A 15,808-nucleotide genomic window follows, 5' to 3' on the forward strand; every position below is an offset into this window, starting at 1 on the left:
ACATGCAAATAAACGTATTTTTTTAACTCATTTGCACACTACTATTCTTTTTTTTTCCTCTCCAAATATGTGTGTGTCTCTGTGTGTGTTTATCTCAAAAGTTACCTGGGTGAAAGGGAGGTGAGAAAACATCTTTCTCTGTAGGCTGTGCTCAATTCCTGGGACATTTTCTCACTTTCATCCACCATTACAGACACCCCAGCAGTATCAGTGACCCAGGAATGCTGTTATGTGTGGGAAGGGATGAGCACAGAGGGTGGGCAGGTCAAAATACTATCAGCAGTTTGGCAGGGAGGGGGCGTGTAGTGGAAGGACCTTGTGTGGGTGTGGCTGGAAAAGCCAGCTCATGTCACCCCTCTGAAGCCAAGAGTAAGAGCCCTTGTGTCACAGACCCTGTCCACCAGGATTCAGCTTGTGCAATGTGTTTGCTGCTGTTGTTACCTCTATATCAGGAGCTCTTTGGATTGCCTTTCTTGCTGCCCTCCCATTACCCTTCCTCTTCTCTGTCCCTCCCCCTGTATCATCCTCTGATGCTTTTTGCCCAGTTGGTCCACTGATGGTTAGATTCTGTAATTAGTGACCCTGATACCTAGAGCTATTGCAATTACTTCCTGTGACTTTTAAAAAGGTGGGTGCAGTGACAGATTTCCTATGCTGAGGGTACAGAGTAGCTATCTTGAATAATATTCCCTGCATATTTTTGTGGGAGCTCAGCAGAATTCTCTCTTTACTTATTCCAGAAATTTGAAATAGACTTTGTCAGGTCTTGGAGATTTATTGCAAACTACATGGAAGGGCCAGAACCAGTGCAGATCCTTTCCACATGGAAACACTGATGCAGAGAGTTCATAGTCTGCCTGAAAAAAAGCAGAGATGCTCTGTGAGTTTAAAAATGCCTCTGGGAAGTCAGATTAACTAATCTCCATTTAGTTGTAGAAGCTGCTGCTCAGAATGGATGAGTCAGGATACAACATATTGCAGAGAAGTCTTTATGACTACTTTTAAGCAAACTGCTGCTTGAAGAAGCACATCTATACGTGTTGATAAAGGTGATTACACGACTTTTTGTTTATCTGCACTTGAACTAATAGCCTAATGCTGGCTATTGAGTTGAACTTAGTGGTAGCTGGAGTCCCACAGGAGAAAAATCTAAGGTATCCTGAGACAGATTTCTCAGTGTTTCCTTGCCATGCCAGATGTCAGCTACACTCACACTCAACACCTCCTCTCCCCCAGGGCCAGCAGCTGTCTAGCACAGCCTCTTTGGCAAACACAGGGCAGAACCACTTTGCTTTGTAAGATCTTAGCTGGCTGCAGTGGGTCAGCTGAGGCGTCATTGCTTCCTGGGCCTGTGACAGAACCAGACAGTGACAGTGCTCGTCTGTCCTGTCCTTCTCCATGCTGCAGAGTTCATCAGCAGACCTGTGTGCCACACGCACCCAGACCCAACCAGGGTTCAGCAGTGGACCTGAGCTGATTCCTGTTCTCTGGCTCCATCCACAGCAGTGAGAAACAGCCCAGGGCCTAGCTGCAAGTGTCTGCTCGGGCTCCCTTGCAAACACCCACTACAGTGTTTATTTGTGGGTTGGGTTTTGGGGTTTTTTACCATGTGACAAAAAAATCCCCTTCAGGAAGGGCTGTTTTACTTTACTATTTAAAAATGGTTCAAAACCACCAGTCATTTTTATTAGATTCTAACACTAGATAATTACAATATGAACTCCTTGCTCAGAGGGGAGCTGTGCCAGATAGCACCTACAATTTTCCTGAACTAGGAGCAGCCCCTCAATCCCCTGTGAAACCACTCCAGTTCCTGCAAGTTGTCCTTTTTCAGTGATAATTTTACAGCACTTTTAATAGATCCCAAATCCTGAAGCCATCCTGCAGACTTATCTTGTAGTATTGCAGTCTGTGGATATCAACCTCCTCTTAGTGATTGTGAATTTGGTTTATAATTTGGAAGATTTTCATGAACAGTTGCATTGTGGATTTATTTGTTTGGGAGGCTTTTTTGGATGTTGTTTCCTTTCTGCCAAGCATTAAGACTGTGGTTGTAAGCAGCAGATAGACTGGCACAAGTTGTTACTCTTGCTAAACAAACATAAACATGCTCAAAGTAGGGAAGAAGTGTTCTAGACTTACCTCCTTCCCAGAGGTTTGGAACAAAGTCCTTGCTTTAAGTTTGGTAGGTCCAATTTGTAGCCAGGTAGAAAAGTGTCACTACTTAAACAGGGAAGGCACATAAAGAATTTTCTTATTCCTCAGTTCTCTCTGCTGGCATAACCAGTCTGGAATGGTGCAGTCCTGGTGAGTGCAGTCAGATGGGAATCTTCTGGGGCAGTGTGTCAAGCCCAGCAAATCCATCCCAGCAGCAAACAGCCTGGTTTGTATTTTCTTACTATATTGCAACAGATGCTATATTTTAAGTTTTCACTTCTCTCCCAGCTGTTGAATTTTTAAACAAAATCTTTACTGAGCTTAAAAATACGACTCAACTAGTCAGGAACTAGTCAACAGTTAGAAAAATTACCCTCACCCCAATTTGGCCCTTACTTTTGAGGCAGCTTTTCCTTTTGCAAGAGTTTAACTTGATGAGTTACTGGATACACCAAACTTGACAAGATTCTGTGTCTGGCTTGGAATTTGATTAAAAATAATAAAATATAGATAGATGAACATTAGATAAACAGCATCACTCTCTCATTTTGGGCTTTGTTTCCAGCTTGCCATTGGACATTATAGTGACATGTTTAAAAACCTCAACCAAACACAAAGTTTGAATTCTCACATAAGAATTTTAACGGACTTAACTTTGTCAGTGGATATTTCAGATTTGTAGTACAGCTTTGAGTGCTGACAGTATTGTAAGGGGGTGCTGTGCTTACCAAAGCCCTCCCAACACTCTTACACAATGGCAAGAACATACCAGCAATGACCCCCTCCTGCCCTACAGCAGATACAGGGGCTCAGAGATGCCAACAAAGTGAATGTAGTGCAGTGTATGTCAGAAGTACAAAACATTTTGATGGGTCCAAAAAGGTCTTGATGAGCAGGCAATGCACAAGGATCATGTGGGAGCAGAGAGAAACTCTTCCTCCAAAATATGAAGCAGAAAAGTGAACATAATGAAGTGATAAATTTAATCTTTTCATTTAATAGGATTAAGAGATCAACTTCTGTCTAGATTTACAAATATTACAAAGAGTTTGTGTTTCTTGAACTGTGTCTGAAATGGCCATATTATTTGCAAATTATTTTACATAATTATTATTCCAAATAATTCATAGTCCTAGAAACTGCTACTACTCTTTATACGAAGGGCTATAGAGTATAACAGCTAGTGCCTTAACAAACCTAAATCTTGATGCAATTACAGATTGAATGAAGGCTGATAAATATTTAGCTTTGCCATTGGAATACTGTTATATTTAGTACCCAGTTCCATCCACACCTGTATTTGTTTTGTTTTTTTAAACAGACTGATTTTCTTCAGATATGCTGTTATAAATGGTCACAAATTAAAGGCTTGTCTTGTCTTCCAGTTTATTATTGCCCTGTTTTCAACCCCTTTATCCTCTCTTTTGGTATCAAAAGGAAGAGAGCATGTTCTTTACAATCCTCATTCTATAAACTTCAGTCTGGTGTCCTACTATTTTCACATCTCCTGTGAGTGACCAAACCCATTAGTCATTGAGGCTTCACATAATCACACAGGTGGGTGTGGGAGGATGCTCTGACAAGCAATTTAATAGGGACAGGTCAATAACTAGGGTCGAGTAACTAAAATACAATTCAAAAGAAACCAAACCACTTAATACTGTTTTTTTAAAAGCCCCCACAATCTTCCCATGTTTTCTGTTATTTTAAAAATACTGTTTGTTGTTCTTCTAAGATGACCTCTAACAAACCTCTTGGAGCTAGCAACTTAATTACGTCTTTAGAATTACATACTTTTTAGGAGAACAGTTCATCAAATATTTGTGGTTTTTGGGAATGACATTTCACAAGACTAAAAACCTTTGAAGAGTAAAAATTTTAGATTTAGATCCACTGAGATTTAATTGCAACAGAAGGCAACGTGAATTAAAAGTGGACTTGAATTGACAAATGTGTGCTATGACAAGTTTATTAGCAAATATATTTTAAAAATGAATAGTTGTTGAAGATGATAGGTATAAAAGGAGAACTAAGGGTAGCAGAAGTCTGTTGTTAACAGAAAACAATAAGTATTACATGTAGTCTTACTTCAGCCCCGACAGAAAACTGTGACATACAAAAATGTATTTTGACAGAATACAGCCACAGGTTAGAATAAGGGAAGAACAATATTTAGTAAAAATGAGAAAGCTGGCTTCAGGCAGACAGGATCAGTTCAAATAAACTAATAAATGCTATTGTGAAGCAAACAATTTTTAAATCTGTAAATGAGAAGAACCTAGAGTTCAGAAAGTTCAGCAGGAAGGCAGTAAGAATACTAGCTGGAATCTAAAGGAACACAAAAAAAATTAGGATAGTTTAAGAAAATCTGGCCAATGAGGAAAGATTATAAGGCCCAGAAGATGACAAATAGGCAAACACGTTCTTTGTAAGACACAGAAATTAAGCCAGTTTAAATTCAGTATCCCAAAAATACTGCAAAATCTCAGAGTCACAACTCATGTGCAAAGAGCCATGGGAGAGGAAAAAAAAAGGGAAAAACAGCTAATCCAAGTTTGTGACTCAGATGTTCTTTGAAGCAGCATGGGTGTAACTGACATTGCCACGCGACAGAATGGGCGGATTGGTCACCAGCCAGTCAATATATTTCTAATTCTGTAAGGTGGTTTTTGTTAGAGTTGTTTAGACAGGAAAGAAGGGTTTTTTCTGCTCAAGTGGTTACCTCAGATGTTAGCATTAATTTTATCAGAAGAGTTACAGGAAAGTATGTGAAAAAAACCACTGACCAAAGACCCCCTGCCCCTTGCCAACTGACCAGCCTCTGCCTGGTGCATGCACACGTCTTCGTTGGAAGCCATACAAAAGGCAGAAGCAGCAGTGGCAGGACACTTGCCTAGTGAATGCTTTCCTTGCTGCTGGACTGCATGTCCTGAGACTGTGGAGAGAGTAATTTTGGCCAATCCAGACTGGCAGTGTCTGGTTTATGTCAAACTCAGCCACAGCACCAGAGATGCATCTCTTCCTTTGTGAGAATTTTCGTTACAAGGCTGTTAGTCTGAATTCCTTCTAAGAGCCTGAACTACACTAATTTCGGAAGCAGTAAAATTGATGTATTATTTAATTAGGATTTACAGAGTTGAGTGTATGTTATGGTAGTACTTTCTCAATTATCTTGTCACAGAAACAGGAATTTGCTCAAGAGTGTAAAAATTTCCATACTCCTGTAAAGTTAGGGCTTATTGAAGAACTCTCTAATTGCAGTCAACAGAACACCTCCAAAACCACACCCTGTAACAGAGTCTGCTGCTGCAGTTTAATCTCATGTTGGATTGCAAACAAGAAATCCAGGTATCTTTCCTCTCTGTACAGCTACATTTTTATTTTTTAAAAACGGATGTAGTTGCAGTAACAGAATAAGCAATTAAAAGTATAAAGTTAAACCCAACAGCTTGGGCAGTTGATGCCTTTTTATGAAGTCACTGGGCTAATGCCAGTGTTTGGCTCTCCCTGGAAGGAAAACATAAGCCAGGAAACAGTAGTAAGGCTTGTTGATGCTGCAGACACTAATTATTGAGCTATGACAAACAAAACACAGGAGAGCACTGCTCAAGCCTTGCACTAACTTGCTATTTCTGTTTTATGACTACATCTTTAGTGTGCACAGTTTCTCTTGCCCCCAACTCATGCAATTAAACTATGCCACTATTCATGTCTAATTTAAAAAACAAATATCAAAGACAATCAAATTTCTATTCTGGGTCAACACCATGCTGACACAAAGCCAGGAACACACAGTAGCACTGTGCTCTACTACTTATTTGCAGTCAGGAGGGTTCCATCAGCCACGAGCTGGACTGACCTGAATAAAGAAAGCTTACAACATATGCACAGCCTTTGCTGGTTTGCAGTCACTAGCACTATTATACCATCCAGTTGGGATGCCTGCTTTATGGAAGACACATGGATGCTTCCTCATTCATCTGGCCGGTGTGTAAGCTGGTGAAAAGCTACAGGGAGGATTTGCCTCATACTGCATTCATCCTGTTAAAAATCAACATGATGATTTAAAAAAAAAGATAAAATAGTCTGGTGGATATACATAAATATTTATTATCAGTTTAACTTCATTTTACTAGAAATCTTTAAACAGTTTTTCTTTTTTTTTTCTTTGTTTTTTTGCCAAAATGTTGCATCTGACACAGTTGCTACTGTCATAGCTTCCCTGCACTGGAAATGCAGAGCTTACACTTAAGATTCCAAAACAATCTATTCAAGATAAAGAGCTTTCAACTTAGTGCATATGGAGCTATTTAAGGATTGGTAAAAAGAACCCCCTTCCCCCTCCCAAATGAAGAGTCTGTTACAAAGAGATTTCATTACCAAAAAGTGAATATACAAATGCTAAAAAAATGCTGGCTTGAAAAAGTGATTTCAGAATTTACTGTACACATTGTAACAATTTATTATATAAGCTGCTTCTACATGCAAGCAGATCTTACATTTGGTGTAAAACATTTATACACATTCTTTACAATTTGTACATATTTAAATGGCTGTATCAAACAACACTGCACTATGGAATTCTGGAAGCAAACTAAAATTGGGAGGAGAAAAAGACAAGGTTTATAAAAGGTGAACAAAACTCGTGACACTAAGAAGCATCTAGACTTAGGCCTAGTCTGGCTTGGTTTGGTTTCAGGTTATTCAGGCAGACCCAGATTTTCCTTCTAGCACAGAAAAGTAACACCAATGCAAAACAGAGTAAGGCAACTATTGAACTGGCAGACTGTACCCGTCACTTAGAATGGCTTATTGGTAAAATGCCTTTTTAGTTTTTTTTTTTTAAACTAAAATATTTATTTGCTAGGCACATTTTAGTAGAAACTGTGTTTTGGCTTTCCTGCTTGCCTATGGCAAGAAATGAATTACTGTACTTGGTGCCCATTGTGAACACAGTTGGTGGTGGCTTTTTTGGTTTGATTCTGTGAAAAGCCAAGGCCTCAAATGGTATTTCAGTAGTATGGAAGAGGATACTGGGTCACTTGATAAAAGATGATGATCAAAGAACAGAGTTTGTGTAATAACTAATGATGTTATTCAGTACCTTTGTCACCTTTGAGTTTGCATTAGAAGGCAACAAAAAGTCAACCTGAACCAATAGCACACCATACTACTACATGAAGACCTGAGCTTAGTTGGAATTTGGGGATGTCTACTAGTTGGAGTTAGATGTGGCATTGTCCCCTCTGCTGAAACAGTACAAACTGTCAGAGGGGAAGCTGGCCCTGTACAGCACTGAGAAACACCAGTGCCTTATGGCATAACATTGGGGGTGTCAAAGTGCTGGTATGGAAAACTGTTTTTCACACTTTCCTGAATGGCTCGTTCCTTGTTTGTACTTTGTCTTCTTACACAGTGCATAGTGAAAAAGTGAGCCTGACATAAGCTCCGAGGTGGTGCGCCACAAGAACAAGATTTAGTTAGAAGGAAAAAGAAGAGAGGGAAGAATGGTTTATATTTGCCAGAAGTCATACTGGGAGCAGAATGCCATGGCTGCTTATGGGAAACAAAACTTAAGAACAAAGCATTCATTCAGGAGATTATCACAACCATGTGCAGAAACATACATGAATATAATTCCTCCTGGTTACTGAATTGCTGGAGAGCTCAACTTAATATAATGAGTATTAGGTAATTTTCTTAAGTTTGTCTGCTTTCCCATTTAAAAAAAAAAGAGCTACAAATGCACCACTCTAGTGTTGATCCAGAGTTTTTGGAATAACAATTGATAGACTAGTCTTTGTGAAGACCATGGCAGTATATCAGTTTGATAATTTAGATCCCTATAACTGACAGCATTACCTAGCTGTTTTTATTTAAATAATGATAAAAATGGGAGAGCTTTCAAGACAGGAGAGCCTTATTGAATGATTTAGGCTGATAAAGTAAAATTTGAAATAATACTTTTTTTACAACTGATTCTTGTTGGTTTGGGGTTTTTTGGGATTTTTTTTTTGCAAAGGCTAACAAGTTTTCATTAGCATTGCCCCCACATCAGAAAAGCACTTTGGAGTTGTTCTGTATTGTTGAATACTCCATATTCTCTACATCACAGGAAAGCGGCTGAGTGCCTGCCTCAGCTTCTGTGCAATCTGAAACAAAGAAACAGAAGATATTTATTTTAATATGTAGTCACTTCACACTGTGCAGAAATATGATTAAAAACTGCAGGCATTACTGCAGGTTTTGTGTATGCAGGACTCTCAAAATATTCCACTATAAAGACTTCTCATATATACACTTTCTGCCTTGTTAATTTTGTACTTTCACTGCTCCAGTTGTGTTGGAGAAAGCATTGTAGGCAGGGCTGTTATTCTGCCTGTACAGCACTGCACTGCACCAGAGAGCCACAGGAACAAAGCCAGATTTTCCAGGAAGCTCACCTCCCTGCTGAAGCAAGGCTGAAACATCAGAACAGAGTTCCTGTGCACTCCCCACAGTTCTCATGGTAGCTGTGACCCCACATGTGAACATGTACTGGGGGAGACAGCACTGGTAGAAGAAAACTGGTGGGGCTGCAACCAGAAGGATTGAAATAGAGTGGACAAGAGACTGAATGATGGTAAGGGGCAAGCTAAGCCTAACCCCACCAGATGTGTCAAGGAAAGTCAGCAAAGTGACCTGATGGGGGACCTACCGTTGTCACCCACTAAAGATACCTCTGAAGCTCCACTGGCAACTTTTATGGCTGTGAAGGGGCACCAGTTACTTATGAGACTCCTTTTAGTGATAGAAGTCAGGTTGCAGCACATTCAAACTCAAATGTTTTACCAGCATATCACTTTAGAAACCTTGTTCTTGGTTTATTTTTAAAAAAATCACAAAGGATACATGCATGAGAACACTGTTAAATGAGAACTACAGTGGTAGGGAGAGTGCTCAACTTTAAAATATTTAATGTCACCTGAAACGTTCCTGTCCCTCCTGCCCCACACTTGTATACATCAGGCTTTAAATCACAAAAGCTTCCCTTCTCATTCCCATCCTATGGGAGGAAAGTTTTGTTGAAATGTTTTATTGTTCTGTTCAGTGCAGCAGGCCTTGCTTACTACACATTGGAGAGCTAAAATTCTTTGTAACCCTAGTACAGGCATTGGGGGGAAGAAAAAAATCAAGCTATCAACAATATGGTGGCTGAGCAGTGGTTCTTATTTCTACTGGGTTTATTGTAACAATCATGTACATAAGAAAGTATCTATAGGAAAATATTATTTTAACTCATTCTTTCAGTTCTCAGGGTTTTTTTACAATTCCTTTTACCATTTTTTGTACAATTCTTCAAATGTCTGCTCCGTGGGAGCATGGATTAAACCCTGTATTTCCTATAAAAGCAGCAGCACAGTACATGCCAAGCAAACAGGGCTCAGCCCTGTCCCTTACCGTTTCATAGAACTGTGCCTGCTGCTCCAGATAGAGACGAATGACGCTGTTGTAGTCATAGATCCGGTTACTGTGGAAGTGATTCATCTCAGCTGCAATCAGACCCAGGAGACAAATTATTTAACAGAAGCATTTATAATTAGGAACAGTTTCACTCAGTTCAAGTTAGTTACTCTGCAGTAAGCTCAGTGTCCAGCCCTGCCAGCAGGGGAGGACTGTTCTCATGCTTCCACAACCTGTTCTGCTTGCAGCACTCAAGTTATAGAGGAACTGTGTGTCAGATTGGTGTGTAATTAAAATCAATTACACACCAACCTGGGCGCTTCCTGGACAAAGCCAGGTTCTTGTATTACAATACTCAGGTGCACAAAGATTCGATAAAAAATATAAGCAGATTTTCTTCTACTGAGGTAACTGTTCCTTCCTGAAGGATTTCCAACAGAATTTTGGCTTGGACATTCAGATTTCCAAGGGTATAGATATCAAGTTGTAAGCCATAGTTGTAAATACTTAGCTCAACAAAAAAGAACATAAATGATACAACCAGTATTGTGTGACTCCTTCTTGACTTACGCTGTTTCAATAGATACCTGAGAAACAGCATCACTGAATCTGTAACACCTTACATCAATTTCTATATCTCAGATCACAGCTTATAGCTCAAAGAAGTTCTTAAATATATTTTGGGATATCAGTGGAGGGAGAAGAAATATGCTACATTGTAAAACTCATCCTAGAAGTCTCTTCCACAATTACCACACATAAAACACAATCCTTTTGCGTCACTGTGACTAAGAGGAAGGAAATGAGGAGTTTTCTTGGTTGTTTTTAAAATCAATTTTGCGTGCTACTCTGACTTCGTCACATAATATATCGAGTACTCTTGGCTTTAAATCATCTATAAATGGTGCAACCCCCTCAGTAATGAGTAATCTCATTGAAGTCAGTCACAGGATGCACTTAATGGCTTGATATCCTGCAGGATTGAGCCCTGACTCCTCACTTCCCCAGTTTTTCTAGTGCGGTATGTTGCACCTTATATTTACAACACCTCTAACCTAAAGAGGAAAAAGATCATTCAAAAAACATCCAGGAAATAAAGATCTTATCCAAAAGAACATGAATCTCATCTGGGAGATGGATTATGTCTGACTAAACTAAAAATCAGAGAAACATTTCTGCTAATAGTGACCTGCTTCTTGCATCACAGTCCATGCTTTTAATTTGAGACATTATCACTTCCAAATCAAAGAATCAGTCTAGGGAAGTTGTTTTGGGATGTTTAAATTGCATTTTCAAAATATGTGTTTTTTGCAATAGCGATGTGAGATTTAAAAAAAAAAGGGAGAGGCAAAATAACTGCAATTTAGAAAAATCTAAGCAGGTCACAAAAAAGCCCCCACAAATAACCCATGCCCAGGTTTTATTCCTGGTAGCAAAAGATTTTCTTTCAAAGTATGCTGCTTAACAGAAGTCCTTCAGAGTTCTACAACACTGCCATTTAGCTCAAAATTTGGTTTACCTTGTAGTGCATAAGCCATGGTGCTCACACGTTTCACCATGTTCTGTTTGTCTTGTGGCGTTATTTTACTGGTTGCAACTAACTTGTCACTTTCCTTCACTCGTTCTATTGCTCCCTGTAGAAACCAAATGTAGAAAGGTTAAAAGAGTAGTCAGCTTAGGGGTGTTCACAGTAATCTGAAATGCCACTAGCTACATTTTGAGTCTGCATTCAATACACATAGGTACACAGAATGATTGATTCTGCCTTCTCACATTTTCATGCAAAGTATGTTATTTCACTTTATTGATTCCAAGAGTCCTTGCAAAAAGTTACTTCAAACACAGGCATGATCAGAATCATAAGCAAACTGAGTTTGGTACAGGCAGTAATACACAAGGATATATACAAAAAGGACAAATGGACCAAGTTTCAAATTACAGATGATCAACATAACTGACATCCAAAAGCTTGTAGAACCTTTTCTGCACATTTTACAAGAGAAGGCAACATAACACTGTTTTTCAAGAGACTACAACTCAGTGCAATGCCATTGATTCAGGAAAATCCTCAAGTCACACAAATAACAAGCATAAAAAGATATGCCTCCCCTACACAATGTATTTGTGCCAAACAACATGCAAGAGAATCTATTTACATGTCTCTTGGCAGTAGGCTTATGTTTCAAGTTTTAAAAACATTTCTTCTCCTTTATGGTATTTTCCCCCATTGATTCTGTGGGATGAGGGACTGGAAACATCCCGAATAAAGAATACATAAATCTGATATGCTTTTATCTTTGTTGCTCTCAGAAGTATGTTCTTATGTTCTTGTTCTATACATTTAACACCTCCAGTGATCAAAAAGAACCCCAACCCCACATGCTTGTGCACTTGTTTTAATACTTCACGATATTTAGTTTCCTTAAATACATTGCAGCAGACACATGACCATAAGGAAAACTCTATGGCCAAAAAAAAAAAAAGGCAGAATATCCAAAAGTATACACCGTGGCTTTTGTATTACAAAGAACAAAATGGTTGGGTTTTGTTGCTGGTATATTGTTTGTTTGTGTTTTCTTTCCCTCAGAAATGTCAGAGCTTAGCTCTGGTCTCTGGTTTTTGATATTAAAGAAACTTCTATGCAGTGCATGATTATTTATCACATATCAGCAAGCCAGCCACACAACTGTACACAAGTACACTTTAATATTTTCCTACAATACTTGCATGGTTTTATTATCAACTATCACATAAGGCTCAAATATTACAAATTTACACTACAACTATTCACCCCACTGGGACATGAAGTCAAACTGAAGAAAATCATGAACCTTCTACTGCTCTACTACAGCAGAAAATCATGATATTATTGAGAGAAAGTCTTGTTTTCCTTCCCTCTAAGTACTTCTTATTTTAAAAATCAACACCCCAGTTTACAGAAACTTCCAGTGTTTCAGCAGCAGGGGCCAGGCCGCTGCACAAATGCAGGGTACCTTACCACCACTCCTGCTACTGTCCCCACTGCCCAGCCCTTAAAAAGAAAGGCTCTTCACATACCTTATGAGCTGCTATGATGTCAGGGAAGCAACCAAGGAATCCCTTATATTCATGATTTGTTTCCATCAGAAAGTGAAGATCTTTCTTTGGCTAATAAACAAAGCATAAGTGTAAGTAAAAATATCTATGGCAAATTAACATCAGAGAAAAGAAAGCATGATGCCAAGAAGAAGCAAAGGGGAAAAAAGGGAAGGAAACAGTCAAGAAAACCCAAACCAAAATATTAATTGTTCATGCAAATTTTTCATATATGAAAAGGCTTAAAAAATATAAGCTTTTTAGAGCAAGGCACTGAGCATCATTGTGCAGATGCCTCTGTTCTTTGTTTCATTTAACACTAGCTCATAAAGTGATGGGGTTTTGCCTTTTCCCCCAAGAAGAGTTTCCAGTGCAGTCTTTCATGACATATACAAATACATACATGCACAGGTGCATCTCCTTAGCTGTCAACATGGAAAGGTGTCTTAAGAAATTTCGGACTCAGCCTTGAGATAAAGAGTCTGTGCATTTTGGAGACTTTAAGCGTAACATGCTAAATATCGATATGTCTTGAAAACCAATCAAGGTTTATTTAAGCCAGATTTTTACTGAAGCAGGCAACTGCATGGCAAGGCAATGGAGCAGGTTCAGTACACAGGTATTATCCCACATAGAGCAACAGCAAAATCTGCATCCTGTAGATATTTGGAGAATGCAGAGGAAAGGCAGAAACTGTCCTTGATTAAATATTATATATTAAATATATAACTGTCCTTGATTTAAATTATTAAATATTAAATAATTTAATAAGTATTAAATACTGATATCTTTTGTATCAGTAATGAAGAGAGTTCACAGACATCAAAAAATGAACACGTTTAAAAACCAAACAATCACTTTAGTATTTTAGAAACCAGAATGTGGGCTTTCTGACCAACAGAAATGCCCTCTCATCACATTCCCCCTGAGCTGACACAGAGTAGAAAAGAAGATGAAAATGCATTTAAAAGTGTTAATAGCAATTTAATTGGTCTATAGCACTAGCAGCCATGTTTTATTCAAAGAGGAAAAAAGAAAAGTCAGAAGTAATCCAAATAAGTGATATATTTGTACTCACTACGCCACTGCATTTGTAATACCCCTACCTGATCTGCTACAAGACTGGCAATTTCTTCGTAAGTTTTCCCTGCTTCTGTTATTGCTCCATTGAGATCAGATTCTCCTAGAAGTAAACATCAGTGTTCAAATTACAGTAAGTCAAGTACAACAAGAAACTTGCCTTGATTCAAGGCAAATTTATAAAATATCTTGTTTACAATAATAAATGGCTAGCCATCCTTTTATAACCAGCAGAAATAAAGAATTTAAAAAAAACATTAAAGGAGGAAAACTGAAGGTCTTGTAGAAAATTAATGTTCTACCATAGTACTAGCACTACTTACTTCCACATTTAGTAATTTTATGTAGTTTAAATAGACAGGAAGTCTACCAGGATGAAAAGGAAGGAAGAATGAGGAGGGTTACAAAAGATGGACTGACAAAGCTGATGTGCTACTAGTCCTGAGCTCTCTGACAGTCCTGGACCATAACTGTTCAAAGGTCAGAGAAGCAAAAGGAGGCTCAAGTAACTTTTTTTCTGGACAAGACTTCTGATCCTTTAGAGAACTCTTAGACAATATTTTCAAGCTCTATAAAAATCACTGGTTTTCAGAGTGAATTTCTAACTTTTATCCTCATATGAAACAGATCAAAGCACCCTACAATCTATGCTTAACAATACAGACATCACCATAAATCCTAAGCTAGACAACAGCACAAGCACTCATAACACTGTATTACTAACAGGACAGGCTACGTGGGACAAAGATGGAAACAAGCCTTACATTCTTGTGTTTCATGCAACTTCACCTTCCCATCCATGTTAGCTTGTCCAAAGCATGCAGTCAACAGTACAGAAAGCAAATCGAGGTAGAGAGTAGAAAGGCGAAGGTATAGTTTGCAGATATCAAACTTCAGTTTAAGAAAAAAAGAGTTTTCTTATGCTTTCAGACATGTCTTGATGTTAGGCAGTGGTTAGTATTTTATGAACTTCTTGATTTTATTCTATATTAATCAGTGACTTAATTGAAAAGTACCATAGATTTCATTAATGATTAATCTCAGCATTAAAGTATTTTGTTTTGCTACAACATATGGTCTAATTAGAGATTTATTAGAGATTGCATTAGAGATTTATTAGAGCTTTATTAGAGATTACATTAGAGATTTATTACATAGGATTCCTTTATTTTAGCATGTCCTAAAGGAAACAAGGTAATGACTGAATGTTGTTTCAGTTCTATCAATCAATTCCTCCTTTCCATTAGACTGGTTTCATAAAAAGCTGTGAGGCAAAGTGACCGATCCTAAGAACTAATCAGTCCAGTAACACAAACACTGCTAAACAAATCATTATTTTTCTCCTATTTGGGCCTGTTAGGATAAATTAAAAATAAAACCAACACTAATTCCCAGTGTGAGACTCAAGAGGTACAAAATTCACAACATATCTTCACATTTTTGTAAAACAATAAAAAAAATTGGAGGGTGATCAATTTTATTATTTCAGGCTTAAGGCTTAAATATTTTCAGTATTTCAGAATTATTTTGTCTGCTCAGAAGCAACCTTGAAGTAACTGCTGCTTAGGCAACTGACTCCTAGATTTTGGGATAAAACATGGTGTGGCTTCAGAGTCAGAAGCTATGTTGGTCTAGATGTTGTTGTTCATTTTACAATGCCATGAAATATGGTAACTTTCTTTATCTGACAAAAAAAAAAAAAGGAAAAGTATGTAAAGTATGTATGTATGTATATTTAAGTTGAGCAACAAAATCCTCCCCTTCTGTACTCACTCAAGGAACCTCCATAGATCAGAGCTTCAAAGGATCTAGACAAACCCTCCCAAAACCAATCATCTTTTATTTTCTGGAATCTCAGCTTCTGAACCAATGCAAATTGGGAATTGCCTTAACTCAGTCTGTGAAAGCTGAGTTGGGTCCCAGTGCAAGGATAGATCAGGATGTCAGGGGTCCTTTTATCAATGGAGTAGCAGAAAGCTTCAAATGTTGCTAACATTTATAACATTGCAAAGCTGGGAATTGCCTTCTTAACTCAGTCTGTGAAAGCTGAGTT

General features: G+C 38.3%; 1 protein-coding gene across 2 annotated transcripts in view; it reads right to left on the reverse strand.

The window, feature by feature from the left end:
- Positions 1–6,242: 6,242 nt before the first annotated feature.
- Positions 6,243–15,808, reverse strand: part of SNX9 (sorting nexin 9) — a 62,779-nt gene continuing 53,213 nt past the window's right edge. For both annotated transcript variants that reach the window (XM_039707834.1, XM_039707833.1), the window contains exons 14-18: positions 13,782–13,858; positions 12,658–12,747; positions 11,120–11,234; positions 9,598–9,689; positions 6,243–8,309 (exon numbers count right to left, since the gene is read on the reverse strand). In XM_039707834.1, the coding sequence (XP_039563768.1) occupies positions 8,262–8,309; positions 9,598–9,689; positions 11,120–11,234; positions 12,658–12,747; positions 13,782–13,858 (422 nt within the window). In that variant the 3' untranslated portion in view covers positions 6,243–8,261. The remainder of the gene's footprint in view (positions 8,310–9,597; positions 9,690–11,119; positions 11,235–12,657; positions 12,748–13,781; positions 13,859–15,808) is intronic.

Source organism: Passer montanus, unplaced genomic scaffold (assembly GCF_014805655.1).
Source record: "Passer montanus isolate IOZ18808 unplaced genomic scaffold, ASM1480565v1 scaffold2, whole genome shotgun sequence".
Lineage (NCBI taxonomy): Eukaryota > Metazoa > Chordata > Aves > Passeriformes > Passeridae > Passer > Passer montanus.